Source organism: Telmatherina bonti (assembly GCF_933228915.1).
Source record: "Telmatherina bonti genome assembly, contig: scaffold_202, whole genome shotgun sequence".
NCBI lineage: Eukaryota > Metazoa > Chordata > Actinopteri > Atheriniformes > Telmatherinidae > Telmatherina > Telmatherina bonti.
This window is the reverse complement of record NW_027634739.1, coordinates 26,553-49,666: the sequence shown is the minus strand read 5'-3', so window position 1 is coordinate 49,666 and position 23,114 is coordinate 26,553. Positions and strand designations below refer to the sequence as shown.

The following is a 23,114-nucleotide window of genomic DNA, read 5'->3' as shown; positions in this document are numbered from 1 at the left end:
GAGATCGACAGACGGATCGGTGCGGCGTCTGCAGTAATGCGGACTCTGCGCCGGTCTGTCGTGGTGAAGAAGGAGCTGAGCCAGAAGGTGAAGCTCTCCATTTACCAGTCGATCTACGTTCCTACCCTCACCTATGGTCATGAGCTGTGGGTCGTGACCGAAAGAAGGAGATCTAGTATACAGGCGGCTGAAATGGGTTTCCTCCGCAGGGTGGCCGGGCTCTCCCTTAGAGATAGGGTGAGGAGCTCGGTCATCCGGGAGGAGATCAGAGTAGAGCCGCTGCTCCTTCGCATCGAGAGGAACCAGTTGAGGTGGCTCGGGCATCTGGTCAGGATGCCTCCTGGACGCCTCCCTGGTGAGGTGTTCCAGGCACTGAACCACGTGTGGCATTACAGCCAATCATCGGCAGCATTGCCAGATCTCGTTCCTTAAGGCACTGAAACTTGGCACCGACAGAGACGTTTTGATATTTTGATACTGTCTAGTATTGAAGTTTTTCGGTCGGTGTAATAAAAGAACCGAAGTTCGGTATCCAGCCCTACAGGTGTCAGAGCCAGTTAGCGAATATTGCATCTGTTGAGTCGTCTTATTTTGGCTTGGTATTTTCACCCCTTTATGTTACCAACAAAAAAGACTGATTATTTTCAGCTAAGAGACAAAAGTAGTGACCCAGCAAATCCCAGTCTTTCCCAGCTGACCTCTGTGAACCCTGTTAAACCAGATGATGTTCTGCCACCAAGACTTCCAGAAGCTTACGTCAGCAGAATGGCTTTCTGAAAAAAAACAGACAACCCAGAAATCGCATTGAGTAATTTTTCAGCATATAAGAATGAGGCTTTGTGTTTGTCTCAAATCCCTGAAATTCCCTCGTCCATCAGGTGCTCCACGATTGGTAGAGTCAACAAGGTTGTCGGATTATTTTGGCGGCTGTCAGTTGGCAGTTTTCTTCCTCCTGGTGCAGCGTGGGTGGCGTCGTTTTGGGTTTTTCAGTTGTCTTTCAGAGTCGCGGTTTGACGTTTCACTAGGGCTGCTCGATTATGGTTAAAAAAATAATTATAATAATCACAATTATTTTTGACTGAAATTGAGAACTTGATAATTGAACACAATTCTCCATTATCTTTAACAACATGAATTTATTTAACATTAAACAGTGGCTTTTAAACAATGTCTTTAGAATTCCACAAATTTTAGAAAACAAATAGCGAATGGAGAAATATAAACTATGTTCAGGTGAACTTCCACAACCTACTGCAGTTATTCTACATGGACCTGCAGCCGGAGCCGACTGAGACTGGCCGCCTGGGAGTGCTTTAGGATGGGAGAGGCTCCCGCTGCTCCTTCCTTACAGTAACTGCAGAACAATATGTGCCTTCAAGTCAGTCGCCACAACACCAGAAAAGTCTCCAATAACTGCGGGTGGGGTGGGTGTAATGAGGGGCATGTCCTTTTGATTGACAGGTATCGCATGTCCCACTGCAAGAAGGAAGAATGTAGAACAGCTACAGTTTTTAGCCGGTTAACAGCAAAATTTTTAAAGCTTTAGTCTATTAACCTACCAACCTATTAGCTACAGAAAAACCGCTAGATTTCAGTCATCCACCATGATGCGCACAGCCTCCACCCTCAGCTCCGCCTCTTTGCCCATTTTTGTATTTTCTGGGAGACGACACGCATGCCCCTGCCAAGATGGTGATGGTAGGAAAACACAATGAGCTGCAATTCAGTTCTTCAGACACCTGTGGGTAACGTCACGAAGGCTTCTTCCATTTTTTCTTCACTGCTTTTAACCCAGTGATAAACTAGTTAACCTATAACCCACCAGTTAACCCCTAACCAACCAGTTAAACTAGTAATCCTGAAGCGGTCACCCAATAGATCCATTGATTGTATGACCCCTAATGCAGTCAGGTGATAAGATTTAAAAGCCTTGAAGTTGTGTTTACTGCTTTCAAAGCTGCCATTGTCACTTAAACCCATGTTTACTCGTGTTGGAAATCACGCTTCTGCATGTTTTCCAGGAGCAGAAGAAGGCGTGAAGATGTCTGACGAGGAGGACGCGGCGCCAGCCGTGAAGAAGAGTCGGGTTTTCTATGGCAGCCTGGAGGAGAAAGAGCGTGAACGTCTGAGCTTGCAAGTGCAGAGCGGCACCGCGACAGGAAGTGATGCGGTGAAGGCTGGGATCAAGGCGGGAAATATCAACATCTCCTCAGGTGAGTCAGCACGTCTGCCATGTCATCTTCACTGGCTACCTGCTGGAGCTGAGTTTCCATGGTAACAGCAGGGAGGAGGCGGTGAATGGTCACATGACGCTGTCCCATGATTCCCTGCAGGGGAAACCCTGGAGATGGAGGAGCGGGTCAGCGAACGGCAGCAGGAGGCTCTTGCCGAGTTTGAGCGGCGTCGGCGAGCTAGACAGATCACTGTCTCCACCGATGACGCAGAGGTGAAGGCTGGCCTCCGCGCGCTAGGAGAGCCAATCACGTTGTTCGGAGAGGGACCAGCTGATCGCCGGGAGAGGTGGAGTTCATCAATAACACAATCAATGACGCCAAAATGATGAACCGGACTGTTCCAAGTTTGACCCAGTTGGTCAAGTCTCACTCGATCCGATTTGGTCTCTCTGTCCAGGCTGCGCAGCGTTCTGTCTGTGGTCGGTCCAGATGCCCTGAAGAAGACCAGAAAAGATGAAGAGCGGGCCAGGAGGTCCAAGGATGAGGTCTGCGGTCCTCTGCGTAGCTCTGGGGGTTTTGGCTGGTTCTGGTCCCCGCTGAGCTAGTTCTATCAGTGTCAGGGGTTTACACTTTACCGTTGTGATGGGCTTTTCAGTGTTGCTCCAGTAACTTCTCCAGTAGCACCAGTAACGTCTCCAGTAACGTCTCCAGTAACGTCTCCAGTAACGTCTCCAGTAACTCCAGTAACGTCTCCAGTAACACCAGTAACGTCTCCAGTATCACCAGTAACGTCTCCAGTAACTCCAGTAACGTCTCCAGTAACTCCAGTAACGTCTCCAGTAACACCAGTAACGTCTCCAGTATCACCAGTAACGTCTCCAGTAACTCCAGTAACTCCAGTAACGTCTCCAGTAACTCCAGTAACGTCTCCAGTATCACCAGTAACGTCTCCAGTAACTCCAGTAGCGTCTCCAGTATCACCAGTAGCATCTCCAGTAACACCAGTAATGTCTCCAGTAACGTCTCCAGTAACGTCTCCAGTAACGTCTCCAGTAACGTCTCCAGTAACGTCTCCAGTAACGTCTCCAGTAACGTCTCCAGTAACGTCTCCAGTATCACCAGTAACGTCTCCAGTAACTCCAGTAACGTCTCCAGTAACACCAGTAACGTCTCCAGTATCACCAGTAACGTCTCCAGTATCACCAGTAACGTCTCCAGTAACTCCAGTAACGTCTCCAGTAACTCCAGTAACGTCTCCAGTAACTCCAGTAACGTCTCCAGTATCACCAGTAACGTCTCCAGTAACTCCAGTAACGTCTCCAGTAACACCAGTAACGTCTCCAGTATCACCAGTAACGTCTCCAGTAACTCCAGTAACGTCTCCAGTATCACCAGTAGCATCTCCAGTAACACCAGTAACGTCTCCAGTAACTCCAGTAACGTCTCCAGTAACTCCAGTAACGTCTCCAGTAACTCCAGTAGCATCTCCAGTAACACCAGTAACGTCTCCAGTAACACCAGTAACGTCTCCAGTAGCGTCTCCAGTAACTCCAGTAGCGTCTGCAGTAACACCAGTAGCTTCTCCAGTAACTCCAGTAGCATCTCCAGTAACACCAGTAGCTTCTCCAGTAACTCCAGTAGCATCTCCAGTAACACCAGTAGCTTCTCCAGTAACTCCAGTAGCGTCTCCAGTAACGCCAATAGCGTCTCCAGTAACTCCAGTAACGTTTCCAGTAACACCAGTAACGTCTCCAGTAACTCCAGAAACGTCTCCAGTAACATCAGTCACGTCTCCAGTAACACCAGTAACGTCTCCAGTAGCGTCTCCAGTAACTCCAGTAGCGTCTGCAGTAACACCAGTAGCTTCTCCAGTAACTCCAGTAGCTTCTCCAGTAACACCAGTAGCATCTCCAGTAACACCAGAAACGTCTACAGAACGTCACCAGTAACTCCAGAAACGTCTCCAGTAACTCCAGAAACGTCTCCAGTAACACCAGTAACGTCTCCAGTAACTCCAGTAGCGTCTCCAGTAACTCCAGTAGCGTCTCCAGTAACTCCAGTAGCGTCTCCAGTAACTCCAGTAGCATCTCCAGTAACTCCAGTAGCGTCTCCAGTAACGTCTCCAGTAACACCAGTAACGTCTCCAGTAGCATCTCCAGTAACGTCTCCAGTAACTCCAGTAACGTCTCCAGTAACACCAGTAACGTCTCCAGTAGCATCTCCAGTAACGTCTCTAGTAACTTCAGAAACGTCTCCAGTAACACCAGTAGCATCTCCAGTAACACCAGTAACGTCTCCAGTAGCATCTCCAGTAACGTCTCCAGTAACACCAGTAATGTCTCCAGTAACACCAGTAATGTCTCCAGTAACGTCTCCAGTAACACCAGTAGCATCTCCAGTAACATCAGCAGTAACACCAGAAACGTCTCCAGTAACACCAGAAATGTCTCCAGTAACTCCAGTAGCGTCTCCAGTAACTCCAGTAGCGTCTCCAGTAACTCCAGTAACGTCTCCAGTAACACCAGTAGCATCTCCAGTAACTCCAGAAACGTCTCCAGTAACTCCAGTAACTCCAGAAACGTCTCCAGTAACTCCAGTAACTCCAGTAACGTCTCTAGTAACTTCAGAAACGTCTCTAGTAACTTCAGAAACGTCTCTAGTAACTTCAGAAACGTCTCCAGTAACGTCTCCAGTGACACCAGTAGCATCTCCAGTAACACCAGTAACGTCTCCAGTAACGTCTCCAGTAACACCAGAAACGTCTCCAGTAACACCAGAAACATCTCCAGTAACTCCAGTAGCGTCTCCAGTAACACCAGTAATGTCTCCAGTAACACCAGTAGCATCTCCAGTAACACCAGTAGCATCTCCAGTAACTCCAGTAGCATCTCCAGTAACATCAGCAGTAACACCAGAAACGTCTCCAGTAACTCCAGTAACGTCTCCAGTAAAACCAGTAACACCAGTAATGTCTCCAGTAACGTCTCCAATAGCATCTCCAGTAACGTCTCCAGTAACACCAGTAGCGTCTCCAGTAACATCAGCAGTAACACCAGAAACGTCTCCAGTAACTCCAGTAACGTCTCCAGTAAAACCAGTAACACCAGTAATGTCTCCAGTAACGTCTCCAATAGCATCTCCAGTAACGTCTCCAGTAACACCAGTAGCGTCTCCAGTAACATCAGCAGTAACACCAGAAACGTCTCCAGTAACTCCAGTAACTCCAGTAACGTCTCCAGCAACGTCTCCAGTAACGTCTCCAGTAACGTCTTCAGTAACGTCTCCAATAGCATCTCCAGTAACGTCTCCAGTAACTCCAGTAGCGTCTCCAGTAACTCCAGTAGCGTCTCCAGTAACACCAGAAACGTCTCCAGTAACTCCAGAAACGTCTCCAGTAACACCAGTAGCATCTCCAGTAACACCAGTAACATCTCCAGTAACACCAGTAACGTCTCCAGTAACTTCAGTAACGTCTCCAGTAACACCAGTAACATCTCTAGTAACTCCAGAAACGTCTCCAGTAACTTCAGAAACGTCTCCAGTAACTCCAGTAGCGTCTCCAGTAACACCAGTAGCGTCTCCAGTAACACCAGTAGCGTCTCCAGTAACACCAGTAGCGTCTCCAGTAACACCAGTAGCGTCTTCAGTAACACCAGTAACATCTCCAGTAACTCCAGAAACGTTTCCTGTAACTCCAGTAACTCCAGTAACGTCTCCAGTAACTTCAGAAACGTCTCCAGTAACTTCAGAAACGTCTCCAGTAACACCAGAAACATCTCCAGTAACACCAGAAACATCTCCAGTAACTCCAGTAACGTCTCCAGTAACTCCAGAAACGTCTCCAGTAACTCCAGAAACGTCTCCAGTAACCCCAGTAACGTCTCCGGAAACGTCTCCAGTAACACCAGTAACTCCTGTTGCATCTCCAGTAAGTCCAGTAGGGTCTCCAGTAACGTCTCCAGAAACGTCTCCACTAAGTCCAGTAGCGTCTCCAGTAACTCCAGTAGCGTTTCCAGTAACTCCAGTAACGTCTCCAGAAACGTCTCCACTAAGTCCAGTAGCGTCTCCAGTAACTCCAGTAACGTCTCCAGTAACGTCTCCAGAAACGTCTCCACTAACTCCAGTAGCGTTTCCAGTAACTCCAGTAACGTCTCCAGAAACGTCTCCACTAACTCCAGTAGCGTTTCCAGTAACTCCAGTAACGTCTGCAGTAACGTCTCCAGTAACACCAGAAACATCTCCAGACACATCTCCAGTAACGTCTCCAGTCACGTCTCCAGTAACCCCAGTAACGTCTCCAGAAACGTCTCCACTAAGTCCAGTAGCGTCTCCAGTAACTCCAGTAGCGTTTCCAGTAACTCCAGTAACGTCTCCAGTAACACCAGTACCGTCTCCAGTAACGTCTCCAGTAACTCCAGTAACGTCTCCAGTAACACCAGTAGCGTCTCCACTAGCGTCTCCAGTAACACCAGTAGCATCTCCACTAGCGTCTCCAGTAGCGTCTCCAGTAACATCTCCAGAAACATCTCCAGTAACCCCAGTAGCGTCTCCAGTAACTCCAGTAACGTCTCCAGTAACACCAGTAACTCCTGTTGCATCTCCAGTAAGTCCAGTAACGTCTCCAGTAACTCCAGAAACATCTCCAGAAACGTCTCCAGTAACACCAGTAGCGTCTCCAGTAACGTCTCCAGTAATGTCTCCAGAAACGTCTCCAGTCACCCCAGTAACGTCTCCAGAAACGTCTCCAGTAACTCCAGTAGCGTCTCCAGTAACTCCAGTAACGTCTCCAGTAACACCAGTAACTCCTGTTGCATCTCCAGTAAGTCCAGTAACGTCTCCAGTAACTCCAGAAATATCTCTAGAAACGTCTCCAGTAACACCAGTAGTGTCTCCAGTAACACCAGTACCGTCTCCAGTAACGTCTCCAGTGACTCCAGAAACATCTTCAGTAACACCAGAAACGTCTCCAGTAACCCCAGTAATGTCTCCAGAAACGTCTCCAGTAACTCCAGTAATGTCTCCAGTAACATCAGTAACTGCTGTTGCATCTCCAGTAAGTCCAGTAACGTCTCCAGTAACGTCTCCAGTAACACCAGTAGCGTCTCCACTAGCGTCTCCAGTAACATCTCCAGAAACATCTCCAGTAACCCCAGTAGCGTCTCCAGTAACTCCAGTAACGTCTCCAGTAACGTCTCCAGAAACGTCTCCAGTAACTCCAGTAGCGTCTCCAGTAACTCCAGTAACGTCTCCAGTAACTCCAGTAACGTCTCCAGAAACGTCTCCAGTAACTCCAGTAGCGTCTCCAGTAACTCCAGTAACGTCTCTAGTAACGGCAGTAATGTCTCCAGAAACGTCTCCAGAAACGTCTCCAGTAACTCCAGTAACGTCTCCAGAAACGTCTCCAGTAACTCCAGTAGCGTCTCCAGTAACTCCAGTAGCGTCTCCAGTAACTCCAGTAACGTCTCTAGTAACGGCAGTAATGTCTCCAGAAACGTCTCCAGAAACGTCTCCAGTAACTCCAGTAGCGTCTCCAGTAAAGTCTCCAGTAACACCTCCAGTAACACCAGTAACTCCAGTAACACCAGAAACGTCTCCAGAAACGTCTCCAGTAACTCCAGTAGCGTCTCCAGTAACGTCTCCAGAAACTCCAGTAGCGTCTCCAGTAACACCAGTAACATCTCCAGTAACGTCTCCAGAAACGTCTCCAGTAACTCCAGTAGCGTCTCCAGTAACGTCTCCAGAAACTCCAGTAGCGTCTCCAGTAACACCAGTAACTCCAGTAGCGTCTCCACTAACTCCAGTAGCGTCTCCAGTAACTCCAGTAACATCTCCAGTAACGTCTCCAGTAACGTCTCCAGTAACGTCTCCAGTAACGTCTCCAGAAACATCTCCAGTAACCCCAGTAACGTCTCCAGTAACCCCAGTGACGCTCCAGAAACGTCTCCAGTAACTCCAGTAGCGTCTCCAGTAACACCAGTAACGTCTGCAGTAACACTAGAAACATCTCCAGAAACGTCTCCAGTAACACCAGAAACGTCTCCAGTATCGTCTCCAGAAAAACATCTCCAGTAACACCAGTAACGTCTCCAGAAACGTCTCCAGAAACATCTCCAGTAACCCCAGTAACGTCTCCAGAAACGTCTCCAGCAACCCCAGTAACGTCTCCAGTAACCCCAGTAACGTCTCCAGTAACTCCAGTAGCGTCTCCAGTAACTCCAGTAACGTCTCCAGTAACACCAGTAACTCCTGTTGCATTTCCAGTAAGTCCAGTAACTTCTCCAGTAACTCCAGAAACATCTCCAGAAACATCTCCAGTAACGTCTCCAGTAACTCCAGTAACGTTTCCAGTAACACCAGTAACGTCTCCAGTAACTCCAGTAGCGTCTCCAGTAACACCAGTAACGTCTCCAGTAACACCAGTAACGTCTGCAGTAACACCAGAATCTTCTCCAGAAACGTCTCCAGTAACACCAGAAACGTCTCCAGTAACTCCAGAAACATCTCCGGAAACGTCTCCAGTAACTCCAGTAGCGTCTCCAGTAACTCCAGTAACGTCTCCAGTAACACCAGTAACTCCTGTTGCATCTCCAGTAAGTCCAGTAGCGTCTCCAGAAACGTCTCCAGTAACACCAGTAACTCCAGTAACACCAGAAACGTCTCCAGTAACACCAGAAACGTCTCCAGAAACGACTCCAGTAACTCCAGTAACGTCTCCAGTAACTCCTGTTGCATCTCCAGTAACTCCAGTAACGTCTCCAGTAACTCCTGTTGCATCTCCAGTAACTCCAGTAGCGTCTCCAGTAACTCCAGTAGCGTCTCCAGTAACTCCAGTAACGTCTCCAGTAACACCAGTAACTCCTGTTGCATCTCCAGTAAGTCCAGTAGCGTCTCCAGAAACGTCTCCAGTAACACCAGTAACTCCAGTAACACCAGAAACGTCTCCAGTAACACCAGAAACGTCTCCAGAAACGACTCCAGTAACTCCAGTAACGTCTCCAGTAACTCCTGTTGCATCTCCAGTAACTCCAGTAACGTCTCCAGTAACTCCTGTTGCATCTCCAGTAACTCCAGTAGCGTCTCCAGTAACTCCAGTAACGTCTTCAGAAACGTCTCCAGTAACTCCAGTAGCGTCTCCAGTAACTCCAGTAACGTCTCCAGTAACACCAGTAACTCCTGTTGCATCTCCAGTAAGTCCAGTTGCGTCTCCAGTAACGTCTCCAGTAAACGTCGCTGGATTTGTCGCTGGTCGCTTTTAACCAAAAAGTCGCCACGGGGGTTTGGAAAGTCGGCAGATTTAGCCAGAAAGTCGCCACGTCTTTTCCTACCGACTGCGTTACGTGGTGTCAGGATCCTCTTTGTGATTCTAAAGGGGCTTCGGTGACCTGCATCCAGGCAAGGGAACCTCTGTTGTTTCTCATCATCGCGGTGTTTTAGTTACATTTGGTTCCTGCCCCCAACAACGTAGCTATTCGGATCTTCAGGACACGCAAACCCTCCACCACGATAAGGAGACCCGAACACAGTGTACATAACATACGCTCGTACATAGCGTAAGAAGTAAAATGTATTCCAGACGTAGAAGAAAGTAATAAGTTGTATTTAATGAAATGTGCTTTACAACTATTGTTAAGATGAAGCCAGATCTAAATGAAACCTGATCAACAGATAAAAGTAGATCTCTAATGACAGGAAGATTCTTATTCATCTCTTCTCTAACCAATCACAGTGCCAGCAGACATGGTACCATGAAGGCTCCGCCTCCCTGAGGGAAGCTCGACTCTGGTTGGCCAGATACTCTCTGCCACGGTAAGTCCAGACAAACCAAGATGGAACCTCAAAACCCAGTAGATGGTGCTGGTCCACATGCAGGATGGAACACGGTAAAAGGAAGGCGACGATGTGAAATCCATGTGGGACTGGAACATCCGGAGAAACACGGTGGACCACGTGTCAGGACAGCAGGAAGACATGTTTACGTCATGCTTTTATGTTAAACAGATGTTCTGTCTTCATCAGAAACCAATAATCACTCAAAGCTGCAACCTCCAGTAACATACAGCCATTTTATTGGCTAGCACTCACAGTGTGATTGGTCCGTCAGGGCGATGAGGCGTTTGGAGGAGGCCCGTGCTCAGAGGGATGTTACCGAGGCAACCAGAACAATCCGCCAACAAGAACTTCATAAGAGCCTGCGGGTGAGATGGGAACCCCCCTTGCCACCAGACGGTGTGTGTGTGTGTGTGTGTGTGTGTGTGTGTGTGTGTGTGTGTGTGTGTGTGTGTGTGTGTGTGTGTGTGTGTGTGTGTGTGTGTGTGTGTGTGTGTGTGTGTGTGTGTGTGTGTGTGTGTGTGCGCATTTACTGTCCAGGAACGTCAGGATGTAAACATCAACATGTGAACAACAATATAAACTCTGCCAACACAACATGTCAAAGTATGTTCCTTTGACAACATGTCATCGTGTTCCTAAAGCTTTCTCATCTTCATCATCTCTTGCTTCATCTTCAGAACCTGAATAACTTCTGCAGTCAGATCGGAGATGATCGACCAATCAGCTTCTGCCACTTCAGCCCAGACTCCAAAATGCTGGCCACCGCATCCTGGTAACAAGCCCCGCCCACACCGCCGTTAGCTTGGAGCCACAAACTGCTGTTATTGATGCCCTGTAGGAACATAAAATCATTCGTTACGCCATCATTCCACTTTACTGCCGCCATTGTGAGTCCTGAACACTGATGGGGGGCGGAACGCGGCTTTATTCCAGCAACAGTGAGGCTGATGTAATTGAACGCTCATGGATAATAATCTTTTTAATCCGCAAGAGCTGGAAAAAGCTGATGCAATCAGTACAGAAGTTTTACAACTAACGGTGACTGAAGGATTTTCCCTTCTGTGACGTTTATAAATTCCTAACCCTAACCCTACCTGAAAATAAGCCGTCCTCATACGCAAGGAAAGACTGGACCCTTTCTGGACATCAGGACGTTAAAAATATGGCTTTACAAAGATAAACCTTTGTTTCTGTGGACCGATAGCTAAGCTAAGCTAAGCTAAGCTAACATCTGTTATTTTTGGAACAAGATCTTCATATTAAATGCTGAGAAAATGCATTGTTTAACAAGGTGTCCAATCAGATTCGTTCTGCTTAATTTTTAAAATATTTATACCAGACATGAGACCCAGTTAGCAGCAGCTAAAGCTAGTTGTCCTAACTGGCGCTGGAACCCAGCGGATGGGAAATGCAAACGGCTTCCTCCGGTCGCCGTCCAACACCTGATCGCTGGAAGCATATCCAACGTCATTCTTCTCCTTCCAAGGCTTGACAGAAATAAATATTTGGGTCTTCTTTCTTGTTGTCACACTTAACTGCACATGAACGGCGTCTCCGCCAACCTGAACGAGTTGCCGTAGCAACCGGTGCAAGTACTCAATATGGCGGCAGCTGAAGTCTGCGTGCGGTGAAGCGGGTCTGTAACATCAACTGCATTGTATCAGTATGCTAATGCTAACATGCTATCCTGCAGGAGTGGTCTGTGTAAGCTGTGGTCCATTCCTGACTGCAGCCTGATTCGTACCCTCAGAGGTGGGCGGAGCTTCACACGTGTTTATGGAAATGTTGACAGACATAAATAATGACTTCAGAAGGAACTCAGTTTTCATCTTCAGTTTAAATTTTTTAAGGTGTTAATTCTCTTTAACCAAGACTCTGCCCCCTCTTTCTCCTGGTCTCCTGATTGGCCGAAGGTCACAACACCAACGTGGGCGCCATTGTCTTCCGCCCACAGGCTGGAATCTCCCTCGACCAGTCCGATGTGAGCCTGGCCTCCTGCGCTGCAGATGGGACGGTGAAGCTGTGGAGCTTAGAGAGGTGGGAGGAAGACTGGAGGGAGGAAGGGTCCGAACAAGCCGATGATGATGATGATAATCACCTGTCTCTGTTGTCATAGTGACGAGCCTGTTGCAGACATTGAGGGTCACAGTAACCGAGTGTCGCGCGTGTCCTGGCATCCTTCTGGACGATTCCTCGGAACAACTTGGTAAACTGGACCAAAATCCAACATGTCCTGGAAGACGGAACCTAAAACCTGAAAGAGGAGGACTGTGGTGCTTTTAGTACTGAGTCATTATCTGCGTTAACTGGTTGTGTTCTGTGGTCCAGTTACGATAACTCGTGGCGTCTGTGGGATCTGGAGGTCCAGGAGGAAATCCTCCATCAGGAGGGTCACAGTAAAGGAGTCCATGACCTGAGCTTCCATCCTGATGGCTCACTGGCTGCAACTGGGTCAGTATTCTGAGTACTGCTTGTAGTCAGCACTCTTTAGTCCTCTCTGGGGTGATCTCTGTTAGGGCTGCACGATTATGACCAAAATAATTATCACCATTATTAATCACGATCATTCATTGTGTCTGGGAAAAAATATGTATTTTTATTGCACCACTTGTAAAAAACCTACCTGGCAACAACTCTACATTATTTAATTATATATATATATATATATATATATATATATATAATATGCACACACATACACTACTCACAAAAAGTTAGGGATATTTGGCTTTCAGGTGACATTTATGGAAAATGCAATATGTTCATGCTACAGTGATATATCATAAAAGTAAGACATTTAAGTAGAAGGATGCACTACTGATTTCCTCATCTCAAAAAATTCATTCAACACAAAAGGTAACAACAATGGTAGTTACACCACAACAAAAAATTTGAACGTCTCAATATCTGGTCATGTGCCCTTGAGCATCAATTACAGCTTGACAACGACGTCTCATGCTGTTCACAAGGCAACTTATTGCCTGCTGAGGCATGGCATCCCACTCTTCTTGAAGGGCAGCCCTCAGGTCATTGAGGTTCTGGGGTGCAGGGTCTCGAGCCTCTACACGACGGCTCAGCTGATCCCTCAGGTTTTCAATGGGATTCAGGTCTGGAGAGAGTGCAGGCCGTTCCATTTGAGGTACACCAGTCTCCAACAGCCGTTCCCTGATGATGCGGCCTCGATGAGCAGGAGCATTGTCGTCCATGAAGATGAAATGAGGCCTGTGCTGTTCATGTAGGGGCACAATCACTGGATTAATGATGTTATTCAGGTAGTATGGGCTTGTCACTGTACCATTCACAAAGTGTAGGGCAGTTCTGTACCAAGTGGACACCCCTGCCCACACTGTAACACCGCCACCACCAAAAGCTGGCCTGGTGACAACAGTGGCTGATGCATAGCGCTCTCCCTGACGTCTCCAACATGGTTGCCGGCCATCATTTCTGCTCAGTGTGAATCGACTTTCATCAGAGAACAGCACTGAGGCCCACTGGTTCCTCGTCCAGCGTAAATGCTCCCTGGCCCATGCAAGACGATGATGCCTGTGCCTGGTGGTGTGGTCAGGTACCCGTGCAGGTCGTCTAGCACGCAGACCACGCTGATGGAAACGGTTTGGAATGGTCTGACGTGACACTTGGGTGCCTCTCACCTCTCTTAAACGTGCCTGGAGTTGAGTGGCATTCATCATCCGGTTTCTCAGGGCAGTGTTCACAATGTAGCGGTCATCAGCACGGGATGTGGCCAAAGGACGTCCACTTCTAGGCCTTTCTGTGACTCTTCCAGTCTCTCCATATCTCTGTTGCAACCTGCTGATGACACTCTGTGACACTCCAAGCTCAGTGGCCACTTCTGTCTGAGAACGTCCTGTTTGAAGCATGGCAATGGCAAGGGACTGTTGTTCCATTGTTAGGTGTCGTCTTGGTCTCATGATGTCAAAATGTGAACAGCATGATGAGGACAACTGTTTAAACACCAGCTCTAATTGAACCGGGACATTTATTGGTCAATTCAAGGATCACACACCTGCCGTGATTTTTGCCGTTAAGCTCCTTGTTAGAGAACAAGTCGGTAACGCAGGGGGGCGGGGCAGGAACGCAATGCGGCAGTTCGGAAACGCAATGCGGCAGGTCGGGAACACAGGGGGGCGGGTTGGGAATGCAGGGGGGTGGGTGGTGCATGCGGCAGAGATCGTGTGTTTTAACGCCACATGATGTAAAAATGTTGGTATTTTTACCACCTCGATCAGCTGTTTAATGAAAACAATCCATTTTACCTGCAACAGGAAAAATGCGGAAGCATCTCACCGCTTCATGCTGTTCTGTCCAACCAATCCAACGATACTTAACTGGCTGCTGGTGAAAGGTGTGTGCTTGGTAATTGGGCAGCTTAATGAAGCCTTAACCCCGTGTTTGCCCCCTGCTGGTTGGAGGACTGGTTGACAACCTGAGTGACGCTGCTGCAGAGCGGTGGTATGAATGTAAATATCGTTGACAATCAGATTTATTTAATTGTGGCCACCAAAATTGTGATCACAATCAAAATTTGATTAATTGTGCAGCCCTAATCTCTGTGATAGTCTTTGTTTCACTGTCTGTGGTGCTTGTATTGGTACTCTTTGTGAGCCTCATGACAGTTTTAATAGATCATATGAAGTTCAGATAAATGAAAGTTCTTTGCCATGAGAAAACCACAACAGTTAGGTTCCATCCTTCATTCAGCTGTGTAAGGAGAAGCTTTAAGTTGAAAATAACCTTATTTACATGCTTGTAATTGTCATTATCAGGACATTGATTTCTAAAATGATACTAAATAAACAGGAAGTTCTTAATGATCTGACAGCTTGTGTTGATGAAGAAAGGATCAATGTGCAGTAATAAAGCAAAATGAAGATGCAACACAGATGCATGACGATAAATCGGAGAATCCAATCTTATCATTGACAAGATAATGGTGAACAAATTGTGAGATCAGTGAAGGTGAACAGCCTTTTATTTTTTATATAAAATAAAATGTTCTGTGCATTTGAAACTGTGGGTGATTTAAATTTCAAAAACATTTTTTGGGGTTTCAGATCTTAATCTTAAAATGTCTTCTGGTACTCAGATTCTTTCATGGATCACAAATGGGATGATCAACAGCCAGCCATTGACTAACTGACATGTAATATGGTTTGGTGTTTTTACTCTCATCCAATCAGAGGGCTCGATGCATTCGGCAGAGTTTGGGATCTGAGGACAGGGCGCTGTGTTGTCTTCTTGGAGGGACACCTGAAAGAGATCTACAGCCTGCATTTCTCCCCCAATGGGTTAGTCAGTCAAGACAGCAAGTAGAAACCATCCTATCAGGGACTTGTAGAAACCGTCCAGTCGTGGACTTGTAGAAACCGTCCAGTCGTGGACTTGTAGAAACCGTCCAGTCGTGGACATGTAGAAACCATCCTATCAGGGACTTGTAGAAACCGTCCAGTCGTGGACTTGTAGAAACCGTCCAGTCGTGGACTTGTAGAAACCGTCCAGTCGTGGACATGTAGAAACCATCCTATCAGGGACTTGTAGAAACCGTCCAATCGGGGACTTGTAGAAACCGTCCAATCGGGGACTTGTAGAAACCGTCCAATCGGGGACTTGTAGAAACCGTCCAATCGGGGACTTGTAGAAACCGTCCAATCGGGGACTTGTAGAAACCGTCCAGTTGTGGACTTGTAGAAACCATCCAGTCGTGGACTTGTAGAAACGTCCAGTCGTGGACTTGTAGAAACCATCCAATCGGGGACTTGTAGAAACCGTCCAATTGGGGACTTGTAGAAACCGTCCAATCGGGGACTTGTAGAAACCGTCCAATCGGGGACTTGTAGAAACCGTCCAATCGGGGACTTGTAGAAACCGTCCAGTCGTGGACTTGTAGAAACCGTCCAGTCGTGGACTTGTAGAAACCGTCCAGTCGTGGACTTGTAGAAACCGTCCAGTCGTGGACTTGTAGAAACCGTCCAGTCGTGGACTTGTAGAAACCATCCAGTCGTGGACTTGTAGAAACCATCCAGTCGTGGACTTGTAGAAACGTCCAGTCGTGGACTTGTAGAAACCGTCCAATCGTGGACTTGTAGAAACCGTCCAATCGTGGACTTGTAGAAACCGTCCAGTCGTGGACTTGTAGAAACCGTCCAGTCGTGGACTTGTAGAAACCGTCCAATCGTGGACTTGTAGAAACCGTCCAGTCGTGGACATGTAGAAACCATCCAGTCGTGGACTTGTAGAAACCGTTTTTAGTCGTGGACATGTAGAAACCATCCAGTCGTGGACATGTAGAAACCGTCCGGTCGTGGACTTGTAGAAACCGTCCAGTCGTGGACATGTAGAAACCGTCCAGTCGTGGACTTGTAGAAACCGTCCAGTCGGGGACTTGTAGAAACCGTCCAGTCGGGGACTTGTAGAAACCGTCCAGTCGGGGACTTGTAGAAACCGTCCAGTCGTGGACATGTAGAAACCGTCCAGTCGTGGACTTGTAGAAACCGTCCAGTCGTGGACTTGTAGAAACCGTCCAGTCGTGGACTTGTAGAAACCGTCCAGTCGTGGACTTGTAGAAACCGTCCAGTCGTGGACTTGTAGAAACCGTCCAGTCGGGGACTTGTAGAAACCGTCCAATTGGGGACTTGTAGAAACCGTCCAGTCGGGGACTTGTAGAAACCGTCCAGTCGTGGACATGTAGAAACCATCCAGTCGTGGACATGTAGAAACCGTCCAGTCGTGGACTTGTAGAAACCGTCCCGTCGTGGACATGTAGAAACCGTTTAGTCGTGGACTTGTAGAAACCGTCCAGTCGTGGACTTGTAGAAACCGTCCAGTCGTGGACTTGTAGAAACCGTCCAGTCGTGGACTTGTAGAAACCGTCCAGTCGTGGACTTGTAGAAACCGTCCAGTCGTGGACTTGTAGAAACCGTCCAGTCGTGGACTTGTAGAAACCGTCCAGTCGTGGACTTGTAGAAACCGTTTAGTCGTGGACTTGTAGAAACCGTTTAGTCGTGGACTTGTAGAAACCATCCAGTCGTGGACATGTAGAAACCGTCCAGTCGTGGACTTGTAGAAACCGTCCAGTCGTGGACTTGTAGAAACCGTCCAGTCGTGGACATGTAGAAACCGTCCAGTCGTGGACTTGTAGAAACCGTCCAGTCGTGGACATGTAGAAACCGTCCAGTCGTGGACTTGTAGAAACCGTCCAGTCGTGGACATGTAGAAACCATCCAGTCGTGGACATGTAGAAACCATCCAGTCGTGGACATGTAGAAACCATCCAGTCGTGGACATGTAGAAACCATCCAGTCGTGGACATGTAGAAACCGTCCAGTCGTGGACTTGTAGAAACCGTTTAGTCGTGGACTTGTAGAAACCGTCCAGTCGTGGACTTGTAGAAACCGTTTAGTCGTGGACTTGTAGAAACCATCCAGTCGTGGACATGTAGAAACCGTCCAGTCGTGGACATGTAGAAACCGTCCAGTCGTGGACTTGTAGAAACCGTCCAGTCGTGGACATGTAGAAACCGTCCAGTCGTGGACATGTAGAAACCGTCCAGTCGTGGACATGTAGAAACCGTCCAGTCGTGGACATGTAGAAACCATCCAGTCGTGGACATGTAGAAACCATCCAGTCGTGGACATGTAGAAACCATCCAGTCGTGGACATGTAGAAACCATCCAGTCGTGGACATGTAGAAACCATCCAGTCGTGGACATGTAGAAACCGTCCAGTCGTGGACATGTAGAAACCATCCAGTCGTGGACATGTAGAAACCATCCAGTCGTGGACATGTAGAAACCGTCCAGTCGTGGACTTGTAGAAACCATCCAGTCGTGGACTTGTAGAAACACTTGCAGAAAAATAAAGATGAAAACTTGTTCCAAAGAAGCACATTGGATGATATAGTTTGTTCATTCTGAAGCAGTTTATTTTCGTGGTTCTGAGCAAATGTAAATAAAGGTTATGTTATGATGTTGAGTTACACGTTTATGATGTTTGTTCTGTCAGTCATCATTTAGCCACAGGAAGTGGTGATAATACCTGTAAGGTCTGGGAGCTGCGCAACAGGAAGTGCCTGTACACAGTCCCAGCCCACCAGAACCTGGTGTCTGCCGTTCGCTTCCAACGTAAGCAGAACTTCACTTCCTGTTTTCATTTTCAGCCTGTTTATTTCCTGTGTGACATCATTTTCTGACCACAGCAACAGATGGCCACTTCCTGTTGACCGGCGCATATGACAACACAGCGAAGGTTTGGAGTCATCCAGGATGGATGCCGCTGAAAACGCTGGCTGGACATGAGGGCAAGGTAGGTGCTCTGATTGGTTAATTTAAGGGGAGATTAGGGTATCTGACTGGTCAGAATGAGGGTAAGGTAGGTTCTATAACTGGTCAGTTGTGGGGCAAGGTAGGACTTACTGGTCAGAATGAGGGTAAGGTAGGTTATGTTACTGGTCAGTTGTGGGGGAAGGTAGGACTTACTGGTCAGAATGAGGGTAAGGTAGGTTCTATTACTGGTCAGTTGTGGGGGAAGGTAGGACTTACTGGTCAGAATGAGGGTAAGGTAGGTTCTATTACTGGTCAGTTGTGGGGGAAGGTAGGACTTACTGGTCAGAATGAGGGTAAGGTAGGTTCTGTTACTGGTCAGTTGTGGGGGAAGGTAGGACTTACTGGTCAGAATGAGGGTAAGGTAGGTTCTATTACTGGTCAGTTGTGGGGGAAGGTAGGACTTACTGGTCAGAATGAGGGTAAGGTAGGTTCTGTTACTGGTCAGTTGTGGGGGAAGGTAGGACTTACTGGTCAGAATGAGGGTAAGGTAGGTTCTGTTACTGGTCAGTTGTGGGGGAAGGTAGGACTTACTGGTCAGAATGAGGGTAAGGTAGGTTCTGTTACTGGTCGGTTGTGGGGCAAGGTAGGTCTTACTGGTCAGAATGAGGGTAAGGTAGGTTCTGTTACTGGTCCATTGTGGGGGAAGGTAGGACTTACTGGTCAGAATGAGGGTAAGGTAGGTTCTATAACTGGTCAGTTGTGGGGGAAGGTAGGACTTACTGGTCAGAATGAGGGTAAGGTAGGTTCTATTACTGGTCAGTTGTGGGGGAAGGTAGGACTTACTGGTCAGAATGAGGGTAAGGTAGGTTCTATTACTGGTCAGTTGTGGGGGAAGGTAGGACTTACTGGTCAGAATGAGGGTAAGGTAGGTTCTGTTACTGGTCAGTTGTGGGGGAAGGTAGGACTTACTGGTCAGAATGAGGGTAAGGTAGGTTATGTTACTGGTCAGTTGTGGGGGAAGGTAGGACTTACTGGTCAGAATGAGGGTAAGGTAGGTTCTATTACTGGTCAGTTGTGGGGGAAGGTAGGACTTACTGGTCAGAATGAGGGGAAGGTAGGTTCTATTACTGGTCAGTTGTGGGGGAAGGTAGGACTTACTGGTCAGAATGAGAGGAAGGTAGGTTCCATAACTGGTCAGTTGTGGGGGAAGGTAGGACTTACTGGTCAGAATGAGGGTAAGGTAGGTTCTGTTACTGGTCAGTTGTGGGGAAAGGTAGGTCTTACTGGTCAGAATGAGGGTAAGGTAGGTTCTATTACTGGTCAGTTGTGGGGGAAGGTAGGACTTACTGGTCAGAATGAGGGGAAGGTAGGTTCTATAACTGGTCAGTTGTGGGGGAAGGTAGGACTTACTGGTCAGAATGAGGGGAAGGTAGGTTCTATAACTGGTCAGTTGTGGGGGAAGGTAGGACTTACTGGTCAGAATGAGGGGAAGGTAGGTTCTATTACTGGTCAGTTGTGGGGGAAGGTAGGTCTTACTGGTCAGAATGAGGGGAAGGTAGGTTCTATAACTGGTCAGTTGTGGGGGAAGGTAGGACTTACTGGTCAGAATGAGGGGAAGGTAGGTTCTATAACTGGTCAGTTGTGGGGGAAGGTAGGACTTACTGGTCAGAATGAGGGGAAGGTAGGTTCTATAACTGGTCAGTTGTGGGGGAAGGTAGGACTTACTGGTCAGAATGAGGGGAAGGTAGGTTCTATAACTGGTCAGTTGTGGGGGAAGGTAGGACTTACTGGTCAGAATGAGGGTAAGGTAGGTTCTGTTACTGGTCAGTTGTGGGGGAAGGTAGGACTTACTGGTCAGAATGAGGGGAAGGTAGGTTCTATTACTGGTCAGTTGTGGGGGAAGGTAGGACTTACTGGTCAGAATGAGAGGAAGGTAGGTTCTATAACTGGTCAGTTGTGGGGGAAGGTAGGACTTACTGGTCAGAATGAGGGGAAGGTAGGTTCTGTTACTGGTCAGTTGTGGGGAAAGGTAGGTCTTACTGGTCAGAATGAGGGTAAGGTAGGTTCTGTTACTGGTCAGTTGTGGGGGAAGGTATGACTTACTGGTCAGAATGAGGGGAAGGTAGGTTCTATTACTGGTCAGTTGTGGGGGAAGGTAGGACTTACTGGTCAGAATGAGGGGAAGGTAGGTTCTATAACTGGTCAGTTGTGGGGGAAGGTAGGACTTACTGGTCAGAATGAGAGGAAGGTAGGTTCTATAACTGGTCAGTTGTGGGGGAAGGTAGGTCTTACTGGTCAGAATGAGGGGAAGGTAGGTTCTATTACTGGTCAGTTGTGGGGGAAGGTAGGTCTTACTGGTCAGAATGAGGGGAAGGTAGGTTCTATTACTGGTCAGTTGTGGGGGAAGGTATGACTTACTGGTCAGAATGAGGGGAAGGTAGGTTCTATAACTGGTCAGTTGTGGGGGAAGGTAGGACTTACTGGTCAGAATGAGGGGAAGGTAGGTTCTATAACTGGTCAGTTGTGGGGGAAGGTAGGACTTACTGGTCAGAATGAGGGGAAGGTAGGTTCTATAACTGGTCAGTTGTGGGGGAAGGTAGGACTTACTGGTCAGAATGAGGGGAAGGTAGGTTCTATTACTGGTCAGTTGTGGGGGAAGGTAGGACTTACTGGTCAGAATGAGGGGAAGGTAGGTTCTATAACTGGTCAGTTGTGGGGGAAGGTAGGACTTACTGGTCAGAATGAGAGGAAGGTAGGTTCTATAACTGGTCAGTTGTGGGGGAAGGTAGGACTTACTGGTCAGAATGAGGGGAAGGTAGGTTCTATTACTGGTCAGTTGTGGGGGAAGGTAGGACTTACTGGTCAGAATGAGAGGAAGGTAGGTTCTATTACTGGTCAGTTGTGGGGGAAGGTAGGACTTACTGGTCAGAATGAGGGGAAGGTAGGTTCTATAACTGGTCAGTTGTGGGGGAAGGTAGGACTTACTGGTCAGAATGAGGGGAAGGTAGGTTCCATAACTGGTCAGTTGTGGGGGAAGGTAGGACTTACTGGTCAGAATGAGGGGAAGGTAGGTTCTATTACTGGTCAGTTGTGGGGGAAGGTAGGACTTACTGGTCAGAATGAGGGGAAGGTAGGTTCTATAACTGGTCAGTTGTGGGGGAAGGTAGGACTTACTGGTCAGAATGAGGGGAAGGTAGGTTCCATAACTGGTCAGTTGTGGGGGAAGGTAGGACTTACTGGTCAGAATGAGAGGAAGGTAGGTTCTATAACTGGTCAGTTGTGGGGGAAGGTAGGTCTTCTTACTGGTTTAGGTGTCTGCTGGATTTTACCTCAATGTCATTTTTTTTCAGGTGATGGGAGTTGACGTGTCGCCTGATGGGAGGCTGATCGCCACGAGCTCCTATGACCGAACATTTAAACTGTGGCTCTCTGAGTGATGTCACTTATATATTCTGTGATTTCATAATTGGTCTGTGTTTTACTCTGTCTTTTTTGTAATAAAACAACAGTTTAAGTTCTGAATGTTTGAGGTTTAGTGAGGTAGAAGTAGTGTGTCAGGCCTTAGTGATTTCTTTTTTTTTTTTTTTTTTCTTCTTCATAATTTATCAATGAAACTCCGCCTGAAGATTCTTGGTCTTGACCATGTTTACTCCAACAAGCTCCAGGTCTCCCTTTCTGGTGGAGCACTCTAATATTTGCCTTTCCCTGCAAAGACAAACAAACTCGCAAAGATAACAGTCACATAAGGATTGTTTCTGGTCTAATTTTTGGTTTGTACTTTTGTATATGAATGAATGAATAAATTAACTTTATTGATCTCAGTGGAGAAATTCCGATTCTAGCACAACCTATCAGATTAGACAAAAAGAACTGTGTGGACATAATCTCCATCAACAAGTCAGGGTTTTTCCAAACCTGAAACCTTCATAGCTAGTCTCCTGAAAAAATGCAATCCTGCCTTTAAGAGAAGGAAAAAATGTTCTGTACAGCTAGACCAGGTCTGGACTGAGGGGAGCGTTATGGACCTCGAGAGTAAGAACTCAGTTCTTGCTTCTTGTGAACTAAGTAACTGCAGAACAATATGTGCTTCAAATCACCACCAAAAACAGTCACCAAAACACCAGAAAAGTCTCTAGTAACTCCAGTAAAAGTCGCTAGATTTCTCGCTTTTACCAAAAAAAAAAAGTTACCAAGGGGGTTTGGAAAGTCTCCAGATTTAGCGAGAAAGTCTCCCAAGTTGGCAACAGTGTCTGAATGAAATCAAAGCGGCTGTAGGAGGAGTTTACAGCACAGCGCTGCAATGCCAGAGACGCTCAATTGGCAACCGAAGATAGGAGAGGAAACTGCAAAGAGAAAAAAAATGCACCCTTTTATTTTTATGATCGTTTAAAACCCAGATTGTACGGAGATTAAAATTTGATTAATCGCCCAGACCTAGAATGAACCACATCACAACCTAAACCTCATCTTATCCCACTTTGAGGTGAGATGGTCTTTCTCCATCACTCTCCAGCTTTAGTAGCAGGAAGTAGGACAGGGTGAAAATGGCGAACCTCGGGAAGGCATTAAGTCCAGACAGAGGCCTGGAATAGTGCTTTGCATTGCTGTTGAGCCAAACAAGGTTTTTACTGAAATCTTCAGTCAGTCTCTTGTTCATCAAAATCCCACAGGGAGGGTTAGGGTTTGATCTGGATCTGGGTCAGACAGTTTCAGAGATTACAGGCTTGCTGTTCCATGGATGCTTTGAGGATCTGGTTACACAACATCCAATCCTAGATGCTTCCTATTTTGGACCACATCAGTTGGCCTAAAGGTGGACTGTTCCACGAAA

At 47.4% G+C, this 23,114-nt stretch overlaps 1 protein-coding gene across 1 annotated transcript; it reads left to right on the top strand.

Moving 5' to 3' along the window:
- The first annotated feature begins 2,026 nt into the window (after positions 1 to 2,026).
- prpf4 (pre-mRNA splicing tri-snRNP complex factor PRPF4) lies at positions 2,027 to 21,740 on the top strand. The gene is made up of 14 exons (XM_079264267.1): positions 2,027 to 2,213; positions 2,334 to 2,520; positions 2,632 to 2,719; positions 9,901 to 9,980; positions 10,276 to 10,369; positions 10,682 to 10,776; positions 11,698 to 11,756; positions 11,918 to 12,041; positions 12,121 to 12,210; positions 12,333 to 12,455; positions 15,203 to 15,310; positions 18,024 to 18,142; positions 18,217 to 18,323; positions 21,634 to 21,740. Exons 1-14 carry the CDS (start codon positions 2,042 to 2,044, stop codon positions 21,718 to 21,720), a joined length of 1,533 nt encoding a protein of 510 aa, XP_079120393.1. The 5' UTR covers positions 2,027 to 2,041; the 3' UTR covers positions 21,721 to 21,740.
- Positions 21,741 to 23,114: the final 1,374 nt, after the last annotated feature.

Bases quoted from the DNA above. Each gene is read 5' to 3' on its own strand.
- prpf4 (XM_079264267.1), top strand. From the start codon at position 2,042: ATGTCTGACGAGGAGGACGCGGCGCCAGCCGTGAAGAAGAGTCGGGTT. The intron at 2,214-2,333 runs GTGAGTCAGCAC...GATTCCCTGCAG, and splicing joins AAATATCAACATCTCCTCAG to GGGAAACCCTGGAGATGGAG. The intron at 18,324-21,633 runs GTAGGTGCTCTG...ATTTTTTTTCAG, and splicing joins TGGCTGGACATGAGGGCAAG to GTGATGGGAGTTGACGTGTC.